Genomic DNA, 25,644 nt, shown 5'->3' on the forward strand with positions numbered 1-25,644 from the left:
TTCAAATTAAATTAATTGTATTAAAAACAACGATATTATACATTATTGGCACTACGTCAGCTGCTCTGCCCAATCTCGCCACGCGCGGCCCGCGTGCGCGCTGACGGGATCGACGCGGGTCGCTGGTTCGCTCGACGACAGTTCAGAACTTGAAATTATTGTTTTATAACGTGATGCTGTTTTTCGGGACAATTTTCACTTTGTCGGGAATCGGGACACATGCTAAAAATCGGGAGAATCCCGCCGAATCCCGACCATCTGGCAACCCTAGTCGACATCCATAACGGTAGCATTTTCAAATATATTCTATGCGACGCCTAGTAATTTGGATGTGGATGAATGGATCCTATTTGACTCCATTTGGTTTACTGACCGGCGGGGCGCTCTGAATCGTCGCAATAGAAATATGAACGAGTATATCGCCTTTATAAAATATTCAGCATTTTACTCCCGCCTTAATCGAGTCATTAACTGATTTCTTAATTTCTCGTTTAATCTGAGTGTTCCTATAAAAACGTACACCTAATATCACAATAATCAAATAACTTTCAATACTAGTTCGTCACGCTAATCCCGTGCATTTATTTATCTGGGATTTCCGTTGTATGAACTCTTTCCAATTTACAATTTCAAAAACATTCATGTGATATAAAGTTTTCGACCCAAATTACACATTTGGTAAAGAAACGTAAAAACTATGTACATATTTTATTGAAGCGATATACAAGTTTTTACCCATGGGAGATTTTACAACCATCTACTACACCCGTAACTATAATACCAAGTCGAACCAAGTAGTTTGACTACAGCTTGCCCCACCTGTGGCTGATTGTTTGATCTCGTCACATTTAAAACAAGATCGTTTAGACATTATTTATTAGCTTGGATTGCCGAACTGTATTCAAATCCATATTTTTTACCTACAATTTATTTCTATGCAATGAATCGTTTCATTTTTGATGATATTCTTGTAAAAATATATTTATGAGAGTCGAATTATGTTATTAAACCGTCGATATGGATGTACGTGTGCGTCTCGTGGAGCATTGTGAGGAGTGTGCGCACTCGCGCAAGCGCGGCGCTAGGCTAGTCTGTAGGTAGAACCTAGTACCCGGCGTGTACCTAGCTAGGCTTAGATCGCTACCATTTTCTATTACCGAAACCTCGTTCCTGTATCTATGTAGATAATTTTATTTGATATATTTAATATTTTATTCTGATTTATACACGCGGATTGTCACAAAACGACTGCAAATAAAATGGGATCGAGCATTTTAATGGAGTATGTAAAATTGATAGACATTGGTTTAGGATTAATTGTATATGCAGGGAATGGCGCGCGGGGTTCGGCGAGGAAACTAACGGAATTGTCATTGTTTGGAAAATGGACTTTGTTTACTTTACAATAAGGTGCATTACAGTTTGTTTGCCCTAAAAACATGCATAGGTATCGTCTTGGGTCGTCCCATTCGTTTCTACCCATACCCATATATAGTCGCTGGCAGCTAAGGAATTAATCGTAACATCTGTAATTTTAGTAGGTACATTTTACCACCTAAGCGTAACTATAAAACGCGTCGAAATGATATCTCGGCGTCTGCGACATGTCATCAAAACCAGTCCATTTCATAAATTTCATCAGTACGGATATGATGGTCGTTCTTGTCTACGTGACAGCGTGATAAAACGGTGTCCGTCACTTTCTTTCCCACGGTGTTAAACAGTGACAGTTATTTTATCACGTGGATAAAGATGGATAAAGCTATCCATAATAGGCTGGCTGATATTATACAGAAGTGTTTAAGATCTGAAGTTGAAGTATTTCAAGTAAAGGTAACTCTAAACTCTAATGTATGTTGGTATCGCAATATAGTTTCCTGGGCACCGCTCGCGCTTTAGCACATGTAACTTAGGTTAGTTTATTTCCTATCAAATCTCGAGTACTGCGTTACTCGGTAACTACTCGTACATCTATGTTTTTATAGAACCAACGATTAATCAGTCTTCTGGAAAATATAATAAAATAGTTATTAACCTTTATAATACCTTACGTCAAAAACTTCACTCACACAACTTGACAAAAGTACAAAAGGTTAAGGGAAGGTTTTTGTTTTCATTCATGCTTGATGTGTGTGATTTAAAATATTCTACTGGAATTATATCATTTTTCATCACATGCACAAAGTTACGATGAAAACTGTCGAGAAACGCAAATTACTCTTAAGTTGTTATAAAAACATGGATTTACCAATTCATGTTTGAGATCATTTGGAATGAGCCTATTTTACAATTAAAATATCGACCTTATATTCTAAGTAATAAGACCCGAATTGTAATGAAAGTGATTTTCATCTCATGTAGTATATTTATAATTATAAATATACTGAGTAACGCAGCATTGTATGTTTCGTGAAGCGGCCGTGCGTAGCCTGCCTCTACTATCTAAATTGCCACCTGACAACTATGCGTTTGTTTTGTATTCAATACATTTTTGGATTCTGAATATTGGAGTTTTATTTTCTTATTAAATCCCAAATTCTCCCTGTCTCCATACAGACATAATAGACCGCGGGCTGGGCGCAAGTTTCGTCGATCATCGCATACCGGGCAATAGCTCTTAACCTTTTCAACGCTTTTCGTCCCATGCTAAAATGTGGCTTATACCAAATGCCAAATGGTTGCAATATGAAGAGCGAAAATAAACCTTATCTGTCAGCTGGAAAATTGCTTTGACAGCGGCCGTCATAGCCTTTTTAGTGGCTGTTGGCGTCATGGGCACGACAGCACTCGACCACTTTAGTGGCTCTTGGCGTTGAAAAGGTTAAAGTGGTTAAGGGCGATGTGTAACCTTCGTGGACGTCAGCTGCCGCTCTGTTGGTGGGTGGAGGAACGGTAGCCACACATACATGTAAAAACCGGTCAAGTGCGAGTCGGACTCGCTCACGGAGGGTTCCGTACCATCAACAAAAAATAGAGCAAAACAAGCAAAAAAATGGTCACCCATCCAAGTACTGACCCCGCCCGACGTTGCTTAACTTCGGTCAAAAATCACGTTTATTATCACATTTGTTGTATGGGAGCCCCACATAAATCTTTATTTTATTCTGTTTTTAGTATTTGTTGTTATAGCGGAATATAGAAATACATCATCTGTGAAAATTTCAACTGTCTAGCTATCACGGTTCGTGAGATACAGCCTGGTGACAGACGGACGGACAGCGGAGTCTTAGTAATAGGGTCCCGTTTTTACCCTTTGGGTACGGAACCCTAAAAATTGCTTGACACTGTCGCCGAAAAAACTACATAATTTGTTAGACTTAAAACAAAAACGCATCTTTACTATAAGAATTACGGTTCGAAATCAAATGTATAGAAAGGAATGATTAAAGGCTTAAATTAGTACCGTGAACTGGAACATGGGTAGAAAGAACATGGTAATTACTATTTACTATATTTAAGTAAAGCACCAATAAATGCTGCAATCAGTCTAATTGTTTTTAAGTTTAAATACTATAATTAACAAATGCAAATTCTAAAACGCTGATAAGCGGCATGCGAGGTTACTATTTTTATTAGTACCTAGCTATTTCAACCTTGCGATTTTGCATATAACAAATATGTCGCGCATACGCCTTCATGATCGGTACTGAAGTTAACATGGCATAGCGCTGTCTCGCTCACACACCGGAGCGGCGTGCGGATCCACATCAATGTGATGTACAGATGGCAAAAAAGAGTAGAAATTCAAAAGTGACAACACTGTAGTGTCGTCCCGTTTTCTTATATAAATTGGTTTGAAAGGGACGCTGCAATGTTGCCACTTTTTAATTTCTACTCTTTTTTGCCAAGCTATAGCGTTAGTCGGACCGAGTTGAATGACGATAGTTGGCCCTTCGAGCCGGATTCCAAATTTTATAATAATACATAATTCCACCATGTTATACTTATGTACAGCTGTGTGTACCTATTTAACTAATCGTTTAAAATATGTATTAGTTGTCAACTAACTATGCGTTATGCATAATTACTGGCATACTTAATGAGTTGGTACGCATATCGCATGAATCAAGAATCACTTAATGATATAACACGCGCGAGTTATTTTTAACGATCATCTCACTAAATCACTGGAACTTCTCTGCCATCTTAGTTCAGAGTCAACGTCCTTACCGTGTTGGAGCCAAGCTCACTATCGCTTATAGCAATTAATTAATTCTTAACAACAAATGCGTATGTAGGTATGCTAATCGTTTTAAACCAGACTCTGGATAACCGACGGTTAAAATAGATTTGAATTGATTACGCATACCCAGATAACCTAGGGGGCATACACAAATAAATACACATTACACACAGATAATTTCTGGTTGTGACTTTATATCGGTCAAAACCATTCCCGACCTCGTATTCTTTGGCCTGTGACAAAATTTAAGACATACTTTATAGTTCACCAATTTTCCTATCTTTCAGCAATAAAAAAATACAGACGAGAAATCTTATTAGCTATTAAATTAAATTAGAACCTTTAATTTAAGTCTCTGTATGACTCATATTTGTTCCCGAATCTCGAAGCCACCGATAGACTGGTTTCATTGGGCGTGGACTCTGTGTGGAATTATAGGGCCCAATACATTCCACGACTCTTCTCTTTCTAAACAGACTCTACGACACTGTAAGCGATGAGAATCGGCAGCGGTCAGCATCCACGTTGCGTTGGTCATCAAATTAAAAACAAAACTTAAAAGTAAACTGCAGTGTTGCTACAACATCCGCGCGAAGCGCACGCCTCGCGCTAAAAAACTTACGCGATCTAAATTGTAAATAAATAAAAACTTATTAATAATAAATCGTGTTAGTGAAATATGGCTACGGAAACAAAGTTGGATATAATATCGGAGTCTCCGAAGCGGTCGCCGAAGTTAGTGAGCCCGTTGGACCATGAGGCCGTGGAAATGGTTTTTGGGAAGCCGACATCGCCGAAAGTAGAGCCGGAGGTGCATGCTAAGGGTGAACAAGATAAGAATCCGGTAAGTTGTTTTATTATTACAAACTTTTATTTAAGTTGGAATGTTCGCATGGACCGCATCGCAAACCAATTTTCGATCAATTGTTGGTAGGTATATTTGATTAAGTTGTTTGATTATTTGGCATACTTATGTAAAACCGGTGACAATGCGAGACGAGGTGAAATACTATGCTAAGTGTATGTAAATAATTAAATTTATCCACAATTTTTGGTAGGTAGTGTCTTTTTTGTCTGCTAACGATATACGACAATGTTTGAAACGTTGAAAATAAAGGAAATTGGGAAAATTTAGTCTCGTGGGAGTCGAGAGTTCGAGTCCCGCCCGAGACAATGGATTTTTCAATTTTCCTTTATTTGAATCATTGCATGAGGTATTTCACTAGTGGCTCGAATAAAATAATACTGTGGATATTCAAACTTCGGCTCAACAGCGCAAATTTTAATTTTCTTGATCACAGAGTTCCATCAATATTCTTTCCAAGATAGAGTCAGCCCATGACTCTATACTTAAGTACCTATAATAAAACCGGCCAAGTGCGAGTGGGACACACGCACGGAGGGTTCCGCTCCATCAACAAAAAGCGGCCAAGTGCGAGTCGGACTCGCCCATGAAGGGTTCCGTATTTAGGCGATTTATGACCTATAAAAAAAAACTACTTACTAGATCTCGTTCAAACCAATTTTCGGTGGAAGTTTACATAGTAATGTACATCATATATTTTTTTTAGTTTTATCATTCTCTTATTTTAGAAGTTACAGGGGGGGGGACACACATTTTACCACTTTGGAAGTGTCTCTCGCGCAAACTATTCAGTTTAGAAAAAAATGATATTAGAAACCTCAATATCATTTTTGAAGACCTATCCATAGATACCCCACACGTATGGGTTTGATGAAAAAAAAAATTTTGAGTTTCTGTTCGAAGTATGGGGAACCCCAAAAATTTAATGTTTTTTTTCTATTTTTGTGTGAAAATCTTAATGCGGTTCACAGAATACATCTACTTACCAAGTTTCAACAGTATAGTTCTTATAGTTTCGGAGAAAAGTGGCTGTGACATACGGACGGACAGACAGACGGACAGACGGACAGACGGACAGACAGACAGACAGACAGACAGACATGATGAATCTATAAGGGTTCCGTTTTTTGCCATTTGGCTACGGAACCCTAATAGAGCAAAAAAATCGTATTTGTTGTATGGGAGCCCCCCTTAAATATTTATTTTATTTTATTTTTAGTATTTGTTGTTATAGCGGCAACAGAGATACATCATTTGTGAAAATTTCATATCGCGGTTCATGAGATACAGCCTGGTGACAGACGGACGGACAGCGAAGTCTTAGTAATAGGGTCCCGTTTTTTACCCTTTGGGTACGGAACCCTAAAAACGGAGTGTTTAGAAAGACAAGGTAAGACTACCTTGAGTAATATGTACAAGACGAATAATTATAATCATCTTAAAAATAACGGCGGTACAGACATGATTACTTAGTGCGTTAAATTGTATTCTTTGCGGGAGAGTTTGACCTAGGTACGCTTTTGACAAAAGCCAATATTTAATGTGTCTGTCAGAGACTTGGAGGATATAATCAAACGGAGACGCCATGTCTGTAATTTTCTGTACAAAACAGTCTGCCGATTTTTGCGGGGGAGCGGAACGTCAAATGTATGCGTAACGTAAAAATAGCCATGTCAGATAAACGTCAGTCCATACATTGTGTATGACCGTTGGCCGCCTATTTTCGACAGAGGGGAAAGCCTGTTAATGGCTACTCCGTTTAGTTGTATCCTCCAAGGTCAGAGATATAATCTTCATAATCGGCCGCTTCGCTAACCTCGTCTAAAGATTATACAAAGTTAAACAACTTCTCGACTTTAAAGAATCTCGAGGTTAATTTATTATTAAGGTAAGTACATTGATATAGTATAAAGAACTGGATACCCAATCAGCCGCCAAAAATGGCCCCACAAAAGTGATGTCAAAACAGATCATGCATTACTTTTTCGTTTAGTCTTGTTTGAAACGCTCAAATGTGAAGTTGTCAACAATTACGAAATGTGCCGTTAAAATATGTAAAAATAACAATGATAAAACAAGGAAAAAGGATGGAATGTATTTCTTTCGGTTAGTTCTTTGGATAGCATTACATAATTTATGTAATCTGGTGGTAATTTTATGGTTTTGAATAAATTAATTTGTTAGTACCAAAGAAGGGATGTTAAGGAACAAAAATCTAATGAGTCGATGTGAGGTCAATATTTTTTTATATTTTTATATGGAATTCATAAGAAATAATATAATTAAATATTGATAAAGTGGAAAAACTTATATTGGAAGATGGTCGAGTGAAGGTAAAATGTATAGCACAAGTAACCAATCTCTCTATTGGTACCGTACATGATATTATACATGACCATCTTAATATGTCAAAAGTAAGTGCAAGATGGGTTCCGCGAATGCTGACTCGGCTTCAAAAAGACATGCGTGTAGCTTGTTGTTCCGATTTTATTGACCTGTGCGGTGAAAATCCTGATGAGGTGCTGCAAAGAATAGTTACTGGAGATGAAACCTGGGTTCATCATTATGACCCAGAGAGTAAACAAGAGTCCATGCAGTGGCACATTAAGGGTTCAGCTCATCCCAAGAAGTTCAAGGTCATCCCTTCAGCTGGCAAGGTCATGGCCACGATATTTTGGGATTGTGAAGGAGTATTACTAATCGATTATAAAGAAAAAGGTGTAAATATCACAGGACAGTACTACGCTAACATTCTACGTCAATTAAAGGATGTAATTAAAGAAAAGAGGCGAGGAAAGTTAACCAAAGGTATTCTGCTTCTGCATGACAACGCCCCCGTCCATACTGCTCATATTGCCAAGGCAGCTATTGTTGAATGTGGGTTTAAAACTGTTACTCACCCACCGTATAGTCCGGACTTAGCCCCCAGCGACTTCTTTTTGCTCCCCAATCTTAAAAAGGATCTGCGTGGAAATAAATTTTCTGACGATGAAGCATTGAAGGCGGCAGTGGAGGAGCATTTTTACACGAAAGATAAAAAATATTTTTACGAGGGATTAAAAAAAATAATTGATCGATCTTTTAAGTGTATGAACATAGGGGGGGAGTATATTGAAAAATAAAAATATCAAACTTTTCGTACTTGTTTGTTTTCATTCTCATACCGAGAATATTTTGAACACCCCTCGTATTAAAGTGTACCAAAGTGACTCCATTCGTTCATTATTCTCGTTTGATGTTGTTTGACGTAAATATGTCACGTTTAGTGCCATCGGACTAAATTTTTTAACAGTGTTGGTACTTATGTTTGCAAATATGACACTTAATGCTTACGACATTAAGCTCTTTTCTGTACGAAACATTTATCTTGACTCAAAATTTACGTAAGCGTTTTTATCATCAATGCAAATGGTGCGAAACGTCATTGGGATCCACATTTCTTGACGTTTTTGTTCTGCTTTGTGTGTCTATTTCTTTTATATTAAGTCAGTGGGTAAGTAGGCAGAGAGTTCATTTCATTGGAGCTTACTTACAAGGTGGTAAATATGTATCTAAACATACCCACTAACACCGATAAATAGTTTATAAGATAGGAAAGTGTAAAAATAGACAATACAGGGTGGTCCAAACCTTGACGTCCAATATTTTTTTCTAGATTCCTCACGTCGTGGGCTATCAGAATATACCCCATGTATGTTAGCCGATTTTTCGTAGTTTTCGAGTTATGATTTTTTAAACTTTTAACTTTTGTTATGAAATTCCGGGGTTCCCATACAGAGTGGCTAAAAAATAACTGCATTCCCGTTGCCAGGGTGCTTTTGGGATTATACTGAGCAACTTTTACTATGCGACCAACCCCGAAATCGCGAAAAAAAATTTACCCTTCCATAGAAAATGGACCAACCAAAATGTATGACACAGACAAATTTTTTTTTGCGATTTCGGGGTTGGTCCCGTCCCATAGCAAAAGTTGCTCAGTATAATCCCAACACCTCTCTGGCAACGGGAATTCGGTTATTTTTTAGCCACTCTGTATGGGAACCCCGGAATTTCATAACAAATGTTAAAAGTTTAAAAAATCATAACTCGAAAACTACGAAAAATCGGCTAACATACATGGGGTATATTCTGAATAATTCTGATAGCCCACGACGTGAGGAATCTAAAAAAAGTCAAGGTTTGGACCACCCTGTATACAGTGGATCCTCGTTAACACGAAATAAAAGGCTTTCTTCATAAAACTCCTGAAAATTATCGCGTTTATGTACCTACAGTTAGCAAAACTGTTAGTTTAGCACGCTGCATATAAAAATGCATAAGTAGGTACATTTTGGGTGGGTGCTAAGACTGCTAAGCTAATTATTGTTGGCTGTGCCAAAATACTTATACGGTTTATGCCTACTTATGTAAGGTGTTAGAATGTTAAATACCGGCCAAGTGCGAGTCGGACTCGCGCACGGAGGGTTCCGCACCATCAACAAAAAATAGAGCAAAAAAATCGTGTTTGTTGTATGGGAGCCCCCATTAAATATTTATTTTACTTTATTTTTAGTATTTATTTGTTATAGCGGCAACAGAGATACATCATTTGTGAAAACTTCAACTGTCTAGCTATCGCGGTTCATGAGATACAGCCTGGTGACAGACGGACAGACGGACGGACGGACAGCGAAGTCTTAGTAATGGTCCCGTTTTTTACCCTTTGGGTACGGGACCCTAAAAATAAGTGTAACAACGTCAAATTAAGCTTCATTCCTCGTAAGACCCAGAGCAAATTTAGCGCTTTTGAATTTGGAACTTTCTTTTATTTCTAGGTATATGAGTTCAAAACTCGAATTTAATTTGTACTTGTACTTACGGGGACTTACGAGGATAACGTTCGAGTAAGTTTTGGACTAATTGAAGTCATGATTCACCGACCGCCATTCTTGGATATGAGTATGACTAACTATGGTGTCCCTTTAAGCTGGCGGTGCGTAGGTCGGTATATCAAGCGTTTGTCATGAGGTTTATGAAACTGGTACCGTTACTGGGGTCCGTATTTTTTGACCGTTGCAAGTTTAACTTTGCTTTGTTTAGTTGCAACTTAAATTTTAGAAAATAATTTTACTTATCGACCTTACGTAATAGTTACCCGCGAAATCTAAGTTCGCAAGTTGCGGGCATCTTTCTCTGTCACTGTAATTACGCCTTAATTGAAGTAAAAGAGAAAGATCCCCGTAATTTGTGTAATTCGGTTTTCGTGGTAGGCCCTCAGTTCCTTTTCAATCTCTCTATACAACTTTACGTAGAGAAAGGTCATAAAGAGACGCATCCGCGGGTGCGTGCAAACATCCGCGCGTCGTGTGTGCGTGCCCATACTGCCCATTTCTCCGCGCGTATGCACGATGTCGAGAGAGTGGCAAATTGCAACCGAGAAATCGGCGCTCGATGAGTCGAGGAAGATTTATTCCACCACGGTAATGAAAATGCACAATATTAAAATATCTACTACTTTAAGTCACGGTTTGGCAAAAGTTTTGAGGAGAAAGCTGAAATCAGCAGATTCAGCAATCTCGAAGAGTCATAATTTTTTAGGCGACTTAAAAAACGGGAAAACGTTTTAAAATCAATGTTATAATAAAAACAATTTCTTTAGAGATTTACGAGTATGATCAATTTAAGCTTGAAATAGCTAGATTATGATGCCTATAAGGAAAACAGGTATATAAAGATTTAGGTAACCTTTTCCAGGATATTTTGGCAAAACCTTCTAGATTGGTACGAATGGCAAAAGTACGTTCCTCCTTATAGGTCTTCTGGAAACTAGGGTTTAGGTTTTCCACTTCTCAAACCACTACCTTGAGCCTTAGAGGCTTCCAAGAGATCCTCAACCACTAATCAGTCATCTTACAGGACACGATGACTCGACATCGCTATTGCCAATGATATTATGCACTTTGCTAGTCTACTTGTATTAGGTACAACTTTAATTACTCAGAAATAAGGGCTAGTACCTTGGCAGCAAACAAACTATGACATACATCAATATTAATTAGAAATATCTACTTTATTGTAATTGTAATTCGTCCTAATTAGATATAAACGTACTTAAGGAAAACTTTTTTCCCCTCTTTTTCACGTCATAATTATCCCTTTAAGTATTTAGGTAGTTAAACTAATTATGTAGATGTGTATAGAGCACGGATAGCGGTCGCTAACGGTCGCTTAAATGTGCCGAAGCGTAACAGACATGTAAATTTCGAAAAAGCTGTATTCAGGAGATAGTTACTGTGACGGATTATTTCTTGTAATATACTGTTACAAAAATAAGGCAAATAATTTACGTACTCGCATATTATTTAGTGCGAGCGAGATGTATAGAAAGTAAATTACGGTCTCGATAGCGTAAGTCAGTTTTGATACTGGCAGTGACCCATGGTTACGGGCTGGGTCGCACTTTTATAATAGGCAATCTTTTACATAGTATATCCAGACTTCCAGAGTTAGCTATAGTAATTCTCACTATATTCCACGTCATAACGCCTTCAATGTTACCAGTTCCCAATAACAAGAAGCTTTCCAATAAGGAAGTATCCCCGTTGCATGAGTTGGCAACTCGTTGATATGATTCATTAACTTGAATGGAACAATAAACATTGTGTTGGTTTGGTTGATGGAAGCCGACTGATAGGAGAGGTGACCTGCGGTCAAATCGGATGGTTTAACGTCCGATTTGACGCAGGTCGCACACTACATAATAGTAAAAGCGCCTATTTACTTTGTACGACTGAAATACTTGAAATAGCCCAAACTACAAATAAAGTTAAGTGATTGTCATGACTGAAAAAACTATATATACGATAAGATTAAACACATGTACCTATAGAGTATATAGTATTTATAAGTTCTCACGTCTCAAGCTTTGATAACTTATTGGGGACTTTCGTCCCTTAACACAAGCCTTATTATTGAGCTTACTATGATTAAGTCGATTTGTATATATGATCATCCCGTAAAATTATCTACCTATTTATTTATTTAACTTTATGTAATTATATTAGTGTAAAATGGGAACTTCTTTATTTTTCTTTATTGATGTAACTAGACTAGAGCTATATTCTGATACAAGTTCACCTCGATTCGAATTTATATTTATCCACATGAATGTGATGGAAGGTGGGCTGGACAACATAGGCCTTCCAAATGGCTCATTTCGTGGTAAATAGCGAAATGATAGACTGAAATGTATCCAAGTAGCCTTTCTGTCCCGTAGTCGAGTTAAATAAATCAAATAATATATTATTCGTCAACTTGTTAGTTAATTAAAACTAGTCGTCGAGATTTTTCGCAAAACTGCGGTAAAAGTTATATGTTCGAACTTCCAAGCACACAAATAAATTGGTCCGTCGCATATTTCAGAACAGCGGAAGAATAACGACATTTTGCCCTAAGAATCCTGTCGTTAAATAAGACGTTGTTATTCTAAAGCAGGTATGTGTGTATGTTGTGGTGCGGAACCGGTTACCATATAATTATACGAGTATTATTGCCTTCGCGTCATCTTTCGTCCTCAGTCTTTCCCAATTACTTAGATCCCTGTGAAGCTTGGTTCGGGTAAAACCTCGTCAATAATTTAAGACGAAACAGGAGCTGAGATTTAAATATTTTAGGTAAATATACCCGTCTCGCTAACGGAAGCGGCTCCTAAAACTAGTGCGATAAGGACAAAGCGAAAAATCCTGCGTAAAAATCTCAAAAATCGAGGTTTCGTACTCGACTGTTTCCTCCTCCAAAACTTAACCAATCGTAACCAAATTTGGAAATCTAAATGATTATGAAATTATGTGTCGGACCGTTTTGCTTTTTTGGCTAATTAATATCAGTTTTGATTACCACGCTTCTCATTGCGGCATAGTCAATTAGGCCATTTTGGCCATTTTTGAAGGGCTCTAGCGCCTTAAAAAACAAAAATATCAAAAAAAGCAAAACGGTCCGACACAGATATTGACAATATTAATCTGTGTTGAAAAAATCATTGCTCTAGCTTCAAAACCCACGGAGGAAACAGTCGAGTACTTTTGTATGGAGAAATGACCACTCCTGTTGCCTCTTAATCAAACATCATATATTTTCTATGGTGAGTCAACGACTATTCCTACGATACTCAAATATTTAAAAATTATAATCAAATAACTAATTGGGTTTTTTTAACTACAAAACTTTGATAACGTACCTATAGTAGAGTTAGACCAAGAAAAGTCTGCAACCATTTTGATAGCATACGCAGTGCAAGTGTTATTTATTTACATAATAGACATACACAGAGGTATCACAGTAACTGTACAGATAATATACTAAATTAATAACTAGCTTAAATCTAAAATAGGCTCTCGAAGCATTGTGCCAAAGATGCCGGCTGCATGTCCTCGCTGTAACGCAATGCTGATACGCTGCAATTTCCCTACTTATTAGGTAGGTACTAGATACGTATACCGAATAGAAACGTAAGGACAGAAAAATGCAATTGCACTGCATGCTCAAGTCATTACACCTTTACACAGCTAGGTGTATTACACTAATACACTGGTAGCATTTGTGGACTTTACATTGGCACAGCACGACCTACACCATAAATTAGTATATTTTATACCTTATACCTACACGACATCCAAGCCATGCAATTTACATATTTGTTTGATTTGAATGGTTAGAGAATATTGGCTAGACCATGACCGTGACCATGCAGCAGCTGACCACCATAAGACCGATCATTACAATTAACGGTTGTTTGGTATGCTTTGGTAGAGAATACCTGTTTTTCTCAAGCCTAAGACGCCTAAGTAAGCCATTGTTGCTCATTTATTTTTATGTTAGGTTTGTGTTTAAACCTATGCGATACCTAATCCTGATGGAGAAAAACAGTGCATTAAGGACGAAATGATTGTTTGATCGTCATCATTTTTTATCTACCAGCCTGAAAATCGTGAGATCGAGGAGTTAACATTAATATGCAACTTGGCAATTCTAATAGAGACAATGGATAATTTACTGGCATTTTTGCATTTTTTTTTGCATTTGATAACTATCGTGATTTGTGACAATATTATTTTTTGTCGTGAGCCTTAAACGTGCTTATACTGATTCAATATTCACGGTGCCACCCACACCACTCAAGAGTAAACCTCAGTACCTTGTACAGGTACCAATAATTGTAATTAAAATATTTCAATCTTTAATAATCTACACCTAATGCAACGTCCAGAAAGGCTGGAAAAAGTATCTAATCGCTTGAATCTTCAGGATGCTTAAATGAACAGACGTGTACATTATTGGTATTCTAGAAATAAGTAAAGCACCTATTTCCAAATCATGTAAAACGCTGACGCAACCAATCTAAGCCTACTTACAATAGTCTCATACAGTTTTTGTTAACCGAAGGCCGCCATACAATATGATAAACAGTTGAGTCAATATGTGTAGGCGGGGTCGATGTACTTCCGCGGATCACATCCCAAAATATTAGAAATAGATCTGATACATGTAGGTACTTACTAATCTTTAGTAACTATTAAACATCATCATATATATTAGCTCTGCTTTACGGTTCCTCATGGTGACTGGTGTTCTCACACAAACTCAAAATATACTTGATTCATGTAGGCCTAGCAACAAGCACTTATGAATCGTAACATATATATTATCATAAGCTAATTATCAGAGCAATTTATTGATGTTATTATTCCTTAAAAATATTGGAATATTATACAAATCAAATTTAACACAAATTTAAGAATTAACATATTTAGGTACCTACTGTAGGGATAGGTATACCTATTAACTTCAAAAAGTGAGTAGAGGCAAGAAGTTTCTGGAGAAACGTACAGTTGAGGACTGCCAACCGTCTAAGTGGTTAAGATGGAAATGTTGTCGCGTAAAGCAATGGCGGGAAGAAGCGGCAGGGATTAATGATCAATTTCTCGGAGCACCTAAGAAGAATGACGAAAATTAACATATGTGATAATAGTTGAATAGGCACAAAACTGTGTCTCTTTCTGACCAATATGCAGCTGTGACAATAAAATAACTAGAGTCTGTTCAGAAAGAGAAATGAGTTGTGGAATGTATTGGGCCCCACAGACTCTTTCCGCACAGACTCTAACATTAGCGGCTTGTGTAGCCATGAAAACAACCGACCATGACCTCGGTCGTTTGTGACTTGTCAAACTAAACTAAGTCTGAGAAACAATGTCATTATGTCGTACGTCATTACTTTTGCCGTATTAATTCTATTCTCTTTTTAATGGAAGGTAAAGTAGCTGAAATTTATGCTGTTTATGCTTCAATACTTTTTGATATTGGTTCTAGGAACGTTTGGTAAACAGTAACCAAATTTATTAGAGTCATGGTCACCTAATTGAAAAGCTATAGAGGTACACAACGAAATCCAAAAACATTGTGTCTCATATCAAATTCGAATTAAAATATTGGCTGCTTAAACTCCTAAATGCTTAAATTTCGATAAGAAATTATTAGGTACCTGTGTACCTAAGAAAATTACTACCTCATTATTATGATATTTTAAAAAGCGATGCAAGTTTTCCGCTTCCTACCGTGTCAAGGCCGGACTGCCGATAGCAAACTATGTCAAATCAGTGTACTTTAAAGACTTTAATGAGGTATTTAGCCCAAAAGGTCCACCGTTGTACCTACAGTTAGGAGTGTAGCTGTTTGTATACCTAGTCTTGTTGCTTTGTTGCAGCTACCATTCATAATTATTTGTACATAATGTAATAGGTAGGTACCTATTGTATCACCATGGTTTGCAATATAAAGATTTACATACTTACACTGGGATTTTACCAAATCAATATGATACTTGTTACCAACGCGTTGATTAGGTAAATGAATTCCACGAACAATTTGGCAAAAGTAAAAGTCAACAGAGTCAGCTATATAGTGGACTCGATGCGTTGACGTACGAAAATAAACAGGAATTCTTTTAACGGGGGAAATCCCGCTTTCTTGTGATACGTCATAACTTGGTCACAACGTAACTTTTAAAAATCCAGGAAGATAATACGAGTAGGTATATCACTGGATGTATTAAATAGTCCTATATATATTAACCGTTGTCAATTACGATTCCAGCACGTGACCCACAAGGACAAGGACTCGGAGCCTTCGCAGCCCCTTCTGGAGCCACATCGAGAGAAGCAGCAGCCGCCGCTAGCTGGTAAGGCAGCTCAACAACGTCCAAAATATGGACATTGGACATTACGTTTGACCCTCTAGTCAGGGCGTCCGCTAGCTGGCGCAGGTACACAATACTGAGGGCCTACCGCGAACCACGTTCGACGGGTTGCCTCCCTTTCACATTTACGTACAAATTCACAAGTGCGACAGATAGGCAACACGTCGAACGCGGTTCGCGGTAGGGTAGGCCCTTTGAACATAATAGTGGGCGCACGCACGGGTCCGCGCCAGTTAGCGTGGCTCATAGGTACAGGGTATATTAAACTTTCTGTGCAACCGCGCCAGCCAGCGGACGCCCTCAACCAAAAACTGAATGAAATCTTTTATCTTTATAGTAGTTTATGCAACAGTGATATAATAAGGGTTCTTAAAATTCAAGGGTCGAAGTTACAAAACGAGACGTAGTCGAGTTTTGTAAAAAAAGACCCGAGAATTTTAAGAACCAATTATGAGCTGTTGCATACATTACTTTTTCTATGACAGCTGCAGCAAAAAAAAAAAAAAAAAAAAAAAAAAAGGTTATTATTTAAAAAAAATTGAGTTATTATTTAAAAAAAAAAAGAGTTATTATTGTAAATGAAAACATACCTCTTTCAATCAAGATGATCGGAACTTGTATCTTTAAAAAAAATAAAGCAGTTGTATTATACTCATAAGATGACTGCTAGCAGTCATCTTATGAGCCTATAGACAAATCATTCAAATGACATTGCTTTAGATATCACTGTCAGTCATTTAATTGACACATTTAAGTGCTGGAGTAGAAAAAATTCATAAGAATCGCATATTAACAATTAAATAACCTGATGAATTCGCTTGGTAGTGCATTCTCCTGGATTCTCAAGTATGCGGTTATGGCCGACCTAGTATTACTTGACGACATTAACAAAGAGCTAATGAATCATATAGTCGTCACGACATAGCAATAAAAGCTTTGCACGCATATCCTGTCTACGAAGTATATTCAATTAACTATAGTACCTAAGTACAAACTTTCAATAACTATTGCTTCTAGCTTTTTTTTTATAAATTCAAAAACTTATTAATTCGGATGCCCATGGATGTTCAATTAGCTTGTAGTTAGCATTTAAAACATTGTCTTTTTACTTAGCCTTATCGCTATAATATAGGTAATGTCCGTATCTACATAAGTAGGCATCTACGGTGTGTAAATAAGTGGTACCTACCTAATATTAGGTAGGTACCAGGGATGTTGCGAACATCCGCATCCGCATCCGCAACCGCGGAACTTCCGCATTATTTTCGACATCCGCATCCGCATCCGCATCCGCATAAAATCGATGCGGAGCTTATGCGGATGCGGATGTCGAACAAGTCGGTACAGGAACGTCTTAGCGGCGGCGTAAGTGCTAGGTAATTTCGTCATTACCTATAACGATATCGTCTAGAATAGTCTAGATCCAGAAAAGTCGGCCAAGTTACTGTTTATTAAATATAACGCACTTATATTCTTGCACAAATACTAAACGTTTCGTTTTTTTTTTAATAAAAAGTACTAAAAATTTAATATTTGACGTTTTTTAAGTACGTAATCTTGACATCCGCATCCGCATCCGCATCCGCGGATGTGAGCCTTTAAATATCCGCATCCGCATCCGCATCCGCGGATGTCAAAAAATCTGCATCCGCAACATCCCTGGTAGGTACGTATATACTTACATATCAGGGATGTTGCGAATATCCGCATCCGCAACCGCGGAACTTCCGCATTATTTTCAACATCCGCATCCGCATCCGCATAAAATCGATGCGGGTTTAATGCGGATGCGGATGTGGAACAGGTCGGTACAGGAACGTCTTAGCATCGGCGTAAGTGCTAGACTGCTAGGTAATTTAGTCATTAACCAAAAAACCTATTAGAAATGAGCAGTCAAGCGTGAGTGGGACTTAATGTACGGAACCCTTGGAACGCGAGTCCGACTCGCACTTGGCCGGTTTTTTGAAATAAAAATTACTAAAATGTAATATTTGACGTTATTTATGGTACTATCTTGACATCCGCATCCGCATCCGCGGATGTGAGCCTTTAAAAATCCGCATCCGCGTTCGCGTATGTCAAAAAATCGGCATCCGCAACATCCCTGTTACATATACATACCGTACGAGTACCTATAGCCCGATTACTAGGTATACAGCGGGCTACCGGTCTTGCAAAATGTAGTTGGACATGATGTTTGTATGCAGCATAACAATTAAAAAGGACAATTTATTTAACCGTAGACCGCAGGTACAAATATCATCATCATCATCCTGGCGTCAATCCCAACTGTGCCCCCGCGCGGGGCGCGAGGACCCGGGGTCCGCGTACCTACTAATATGTTAGGTTAAACTGTTAAAGTATCATTGACCGAACAGGCTCTGTCAAAATTGTATGCGTCATTTCCGCGCCTGAGTGCTGAACAGTTACAGTAGCAGAAGCAGTAAAAAAACTCTGTTGCCAGACTACAAGCAGGTAGGTACAAGTAGGTACAGTCAGCAGCAGAAGTTGCTAAGCGGGCGAGGTGTTCAAAATTGCCTTGACATGCTCTTATTGTCTTAATAATAAAGTCGCGTGTCGTGTCAAGATCATTTTGAACACCTCGCCCGCTTAGCAACTTCTGGGCAACACACTGTACTACAAATTTATTATTAAAGTGATAAGAGCGTGTCGGTACCTAAGTAGGTACCTATAGGTAATTTTGAACATCTCGTAGTTACTTTTCTGTTAGTGATTGTACTAGAACATCATCTTATTTTCCTATGGAAAATGGAACTTAACTTATGGAGCAGAGTACTTAAGTAAAAGAAAATAATATAACAAAGCTAGAAATTATTTGCTCAAAACAAGATTTATTTTATAGAATTAAGTATCACAACTTATTTTTGTAAGCTTCTCAATTTTATTTGCTTCACGCACGCTTCTTATGCTTTCACGCAGGTCCCGAGGTAGATGACCTGGAAGAGACCCCAACAGCCACCGCGCCGTACCCCGGCATCGACGACGGGCTACTGGAACCCAGCGACAAGAAACCAGAGCTTGATGCAGGTTGGTTCAAGGGGATATTGTTTTACCCCTTAGCTTAGCTATAAGAGCCGTGCGCGTTGGAGGGTCTACTGCCATCTAGTGGCCTGAATCGGAAACATAAATTTATAGTGAAACATTTTTCATGTTTCACTATAAATTTATGTTTATAGTGAAACATGAAAAATCGTGTGGCGCTGTCGCCACCTAGCGGCCATATCTGTGCTGATCGTAACAGACGCGTTTTGTTAGAGAGTGAGTCTTCTGTACTTAGTACTATTATTTATTCTGTGACTCCGCTCTCATGGCAAAGACCTATTGGAAATACAATTATATTTAACACACAAACAAGACTGTTATCTATTTAGCCGTTGCCGCAAACCGCGGCGATAACGTTGTTGGTTTGAATTGAACTCACCTCTATCTATACCTAAGTACAATCATTACGGGGCGTTGTGATAAGTGCACCAATTGTGGTAATTGTTGCTACATTTAAAATCGGACTTCCTACCTAACTTCCTTTTATCTGCCCGAGGGATGTTAAATAGTCCTTCGAGTCTTCAATCGTTTTAAATTGTCGAGTCACACGACAGACTAATTATTTCAGATGAGATGAATTGTTGGCTTGGCAACCTTGGTGTCAGGAAATGGTGACCCGTCGCCTATCCTTTGGATAACGGTGTCCTTAACCAACATAATGTGACAATGCAATTGCTACTGATAATATTACATTAAATCTTTATGCACACTGGATCGGGCACTCTGTATGATCATTTTATTAGGTACACGTCTCCACCGACCGAGCTGCTCCGCGCAGCAATTTCCTCGCGAGGCGGATCGTTCTGGTGGATCCGCCTATAAGGTAAATGTACAAGTGCTCGACATGCTAATAATGCCCAATAGATGACACCCTGCTGTCACCTTTATTGACAATGACTTATAAGTTTCAAGATGACATTGTAGGTACGGGACCGCGTCGAGCACCAGTATGTTTACCTTAAATGTATCGATTATATTGTAACTACAATTGTTTGTCTGCTTTGTGTTCCAGACAGTGAGGAGTCGCACAAGGAGACCCCGGACTCGGAGCACGACGAGGGTAAATGGCTGTGGCCGTCCGGAGACGACGTGCCCGACTATCCTGGTGACTGGACGCACTGTCAACAATGTAGCTGAACGAGCACTCTGGAACGTTACGCCGATAGCGATAGCTATTTAGGCACCAAGACGTTTAAAGCCCACACTCGTGCGCGAATCGCGGCGCGAAGCTGCGAGTGTGGAATCGAGTTCGCAGATCTGCGAAATCGACGCCACACTCGCGTTCGCGGTCGCGAGTGTCGCTATTACTGGCACAAAATAAAATAGTATATACTTAGAAAACTACGTGTACGAAATTCTTGAGTTTCTTATTTAGTTCGAATCAGTTGGTCGGTATTTGCTGCCATTTCATTAAGTACCTATACTTAGTTATTTTCCAGAGTGGTCTTTCAGTAGGTAGTGATACATACTTACGTGACAACGATTGTTGCCTTCGACGACTGTGAAATATCTTGGTATAAGACAGATTTACTATCATAAGAATATTTATACTTAGGTATATCACTTTCTTAGACAGTTATCCTGAAGTTGCAGTTGTATTATCTATCGCATCGCGTGTCACTATCGCGCTTAGATACCTAACCTAATTTACCCTGATATACTTAGAACGTGACGGCCACAATGGAGGACGATGAAAAGGCAACCATCATAGGCCCGCTGAAAATCCCCTTTTAGCATTATAATTACCATCCAGATTAAGTAGCAAAATTAAATCAAAGCAATTATAAGAATTATGAATATTATGATCGATGTCACGCAGGTTGATGTAATTTGCATGTTGTTATTTGTCTATGTTGTTGACTACAAATATCTATGCGCTACTATAGAATAGTTACTTATTACACAATGCAGGAACACTTAGCTTGGATCCAAAGAAATATTTTCCAAAAGACACCGTACCTACCTAATACCGTAATATACTTCCTGCGAAACTTGTGAAAGATCTGTAAACAGACAAAGTGATTGAAATCGATAGAATTATATGCTATTTTAAGAACGGCCGATTTAAATTGTTCCTCGCATCACATTACTAGCATGGCATGTCGCATGTTACCTACAAACAACTAGAATGAAGAATTAAATGTTCGTACATTTTACATACAAGTTAGGTATAAGTTTGTACATCTACTCGTACTTAGCCGCAAAATTTCAGGGCAACTTTGAAAGAATTCCATTCATTACGTGTCCATGCAATTTTGCAGCTTGCTGTACAGACATACCCTGTTTATCTCAAATTTAAAATCGATTTATGTATTCATTTTGGATTTAAAACTTACGCATGTTACCTATCCATATTCTTGCATGATTAAATTGATAAAGCTGTATTACAGTCAGCATCAAAAGCAACGGATCTAACTACGCGTCATAAGTATCTACCATTCTTTAACAGCTTAACAAATATATATGAGTCCTTGTATATAGAACAATAAAAATTAAACTGTGACAGATACTTTTAGAACGTGAACTGTAGAGATATATTTGGAAAATTATTCCAGGATGGCAAATACTTTCTAAGCGTTTTGTTTCATCTTCTACTGTATGGATGCTTATGCACAATTGCATTAAAATGTAGCTGGTAGAGTCAACAGCCGAAGTGCCTAGCTACGTGATCGTAGTGCTCAAAATTATTCAAATCAAGATTAGTTTTTTTTATTTATTCAGTACTCTACACATGGGGGCTTTACCTCTGAATTTAGTTGCTGTTACTACTTATTTAGCGGAGTTATAATCCTTGTGGCCTTTAAACACACATAAAGCTTAGGTATGTATATACTTAGAGATGCACAAAAGAGCATGTAAATGATGGGTTTTTGAATTTGTAAAAGTATTTAATACTAATCATGCCAATGTGTGATTTCAGATGGCGTTCACGGTTTCAGCAACGGGCTGGACACGCGGTTTGGCGTTGACCGTCCTGGGTCTCCATTCCCACCGGGGGTAAGAATATATGTATATATTATCAATTACAGTTCCCCCTTTTACCGCCAAAGCCGTGAACGCGAGCGGCTACATCCCAATATCAACCTTCGTGCATTCCGACACGGTTCAAGATGTTCAAATCAAAGGGTTTAAGTGTCATTCTATGGAACTTGCTAACTATGTAAACACACCGGCATATTAAAATTGTCTCTGAATGTCAATTTACTAGTGACTTTTGTTTACATAGGTAGTTAGCAAGTTCCATAGAATTACACTTTACTGCAGAACAGGATATAAATCTTTTTTTTTACTGTGTAATATTTTTTGCCCAGGCATTGAAGCTAGTCTCAGAAGAGACAGAACCATTTTCCTACCATGAGCTGATGTTGATGATGGTTGCGGACTGGAGAGCTTTATTAGTATCCGGCAATTTACGTGTTAATTCTTCGTCTTTGATGATTTCATTATTTCTAGACATTAAATTGGTAAAGGCACATCTAAAAAGATTTAGTCATGTTTCTAGCATCTTGTTTTTAGATTTTTGTACATCCGTCATCTTCATTTGTCAATTTCTTACATTCACTGATTTAAATATTTATAATGTTGTACCAATTGTTACCGAATCGTGTTCCAGTCGATCCCCGACGTGAACACCTACCAGCAGAAGAAGAATTTAGCCCAAGGCATGATGGACTTGGCTCTTCTATCAGCCAACGCGAACCAGCTACGATACGTCCTCGAGTCTTCCACCTCGCACCCATACTTCTACCCGAGCCTGGCGTTTATATCCATCAGCATCCTACTGCAGGTTAGTTATTTATACAACAAGCCGTGGTGTAATCCTACAAGTACAAGGACTGGGTTGTTCTATTAGCCAACGCGAACCAGCTACGATACGTCCTCGAGTCTTCCACCGCGCACCCATACAGAATATACATTCTTGTCTTTTACCAGCAATTGTTTTTCCTGGTCTTGTGCCCACGGTGGTACGTGATTGTTTCATTATAGTTCACCAAAGTGTTGTATAATGAATTTATTATAACCCAGTCGGAAATACAGAAAAGTATGCCAATATACTTTTTTTACATACATACTTTTTTATTACATACTTTTTTTAAGGCAACATAGTATATTTGAATAAGGATGGAATTAACTTTTTTTTTATATATAAAGAATGTAGAACCAAGAAAAATTACTCAAGATTTGATCTGTATTTTTTTTAATCTAGTTTTGGTACTTAATTGTAGGTTCCAATTTGAATTGTATGTATAACGAGTAAGTTACGCAATTCAAATAAGTACCTACCTACTAAAGTCAATGATTGAATAGAAACAATAGAGTTTACGTTATTCATTTACGTTTTCAGATAGCAGTAGGCATAGGGCTGATAATGAACAGCCGTTACGACGTGAACGACAAGAAGGACATCTGCAAGGCGGACAAGATCAACAACATGACGGTGCTGGGCGTGTTCCTCGTCACCATCGTCAACGTGTTCATCACCTCGTTCAGCGTGGCCACGCCGCAGGTCACGGCTATGAATGGCGTTTGAACGAGTACTATTTTCAATGACTTGATGAGCACAGGCAACTCCACTCCAACTATAAAGCCCCCTCCACACTCATGCGCGAATCGCGGCGCGAAGCCGCGAACGCGAGTGCGGAGTCGATTTTCGCAGACAGCGAAATCGACTCCACACTCGCGATTCACGCACATAATCTGGAGGGGGCTTAAGACGGAGCAAATAAGACAATCGGGGCCACTAAGAGTATGCGTTCCCGCACAAATTTATTATGGGAGCGCGATAGCTTATTCCAGTTGTGCCTACAATATGCAATTTAACTTTATGAATTTTATGATATTCACTTAAAGTGCCTGACACAAATAGTTGTAGGTTTGTAAAGCACTGTTAAATACAGTGACACTAGACGGAATATAATTCTTAGCTAATTATTTTTTACCGCCATACCTTATGAAATAATTACGGCGCAGCAAATGCGTTTATCGCTGCTACTGTATTATGATTTCGTGTTTTGTATTCCCGACCGGGACAAATTTGTAATAGATAGGGTACTTAGGTCACCTACTTAGTTACCTAGACAGTGGCAGGGCTTAACGCGATCTCTCGAGCCAGATTTATTAGACCCTGTCTTTCTCGTCTGTACCCTGTATTCCCTGAGTCTTTTTACACTGATTAATGTTATAATAGGGTAAGGATCCCTTGAAATTGGATACCTAGTTTAATACGCATTTAACCATTCATTGAATCTCAACTATGATATTTAAAGCTCATACCTTTAATCTTGCATTTATACTTTTTTTAAGGCAACATAGTATATTTGAATAAGGATGGAATTAACTTTTTTTATATATATAAAGAAATGTAGAACCAAGAAAAATTACTCAAGATTTGATCTGTATTTTTTTTAATCTAGTTTTGGTACTTAATTGTAGGTTCCAATTTGAATTGTATGTATAACGAGTAAGTTCTATGTACATATGTTTATATTTAAAAGATGAAGTTGTAAAATGTATTTATATTATAAGCATATTAGTCAATACACTGGTCTACTTAGGTAGACATAAAAAATGGAATACCTACAGAGGCCGATTTTTTTTTTCTATACGATTTGGTGGATAGATAACAGAGTTCCCTACTCTGTACCTACGTACAATACCTACATAGTAAGCGCAATTTCACATACTTAGTCCTAAAAATCGTCCAACGAGTTACGAAAACGTATGGTTTCGTTTCCTAAATCAAAGGAACATTGCATAGGTACATTATTTTGTCCCATATTTCGTATTTATTCCATCTAGAATGAGGAGCTTTTCAAACCAGCCAAATTTTAATCAAATCGACAAAAAAATAAATATCGCCGCAAGTTAACTCTGCACGGCATAGCTCAGACAAAGTGTGGAGATCTCATCATAAATAAACGTTTGTTCACACTTTGATCTGTCCAAGTCGGTTGCAAAGTTAGCTTAGACGGACTCTACCAACATTGGCTTCGTCAAGCAATGTACTTAGTCTTAGTATAAACCAACATATTTTCGTGTAGAGAACAAAATCATTGTAATTTATATGACTAGGAAGTGCAATAAATAATGTTTTTTTTTTATCAATGTGTTTCAAATTACATGACCCTATACAATTTTATATTTTTCATCAAATGAAATAATGGTTACACAAATTCCCGAGACCGAAGGCTGAAGTCCGGTTTTCGTGAAACTTTACACTACACTAGCGCCCCTAGTGGCTAGTTCAGACGACACAACCAGACAGACAACCCTTTTTCGCTCTGCGCCGTCAATGGGCTA

The 25,644-nt window shown here is 38.1% G+C and overlaps 2 protein-coding genes across 3 annotated transcripts in view; both read left to right on the plus strand.

The window, feature by feature from the left end:
* Positions 1-25,644, plus strand: part of LOC134653549 (poly(A) RNA polymerase, mitochondrial-like) — a 194,438-nt gene that overhangs the window by 84,468 nt on the left and 84,326 nt on the right. The window lies entirely within an intron of this gene.
* Positions 4,787-23,914, plus strand: LOC134653292 (ninjurin-A). 2 transcript variants are annotated; one of them, XM_063508619.1, is made up of 7 exons: positions 4,787-5,027; positions 16,179-16,263; positions 19,222-19,329; positions 20,357-20,449; positions 22,265-22,341; positions 22,958-23,131; positions 23,690-23,914. In XM_063508619.1, the coding sequence occupies exons 1-7, from the start codon at positions 4,863-4,865 to the stop codon at positions 23,873-23,875; spliced, it is 888 nt and encodes a 295-aa protein (XP_063364689.1). In that variant the 5' UTR covers positions 4,787-4,862; the 3' UTR covers positions 23,876-23,914. The 2 variants fall into 2 exon arrangements, with proteins under 2 accessions (XP_063364689.1, XP_063364690.1); XM_063508620.1 differs by having other exon boundaries at positions 20,357-20,404.

Source organism: Cydia amplana, chromosome 13, assembly GCF_948474715.1.
Source record: "Cydia amplana chromosome 13, ilCydAmpl1.1, whole genome shotgun sequence".
Taxonomy (NCBI): Eukaryota; Metazoa; Arthropoda; class Insecta; order Lepidoptera; family Tortricidae; genus Cydia; species Cydia amplana.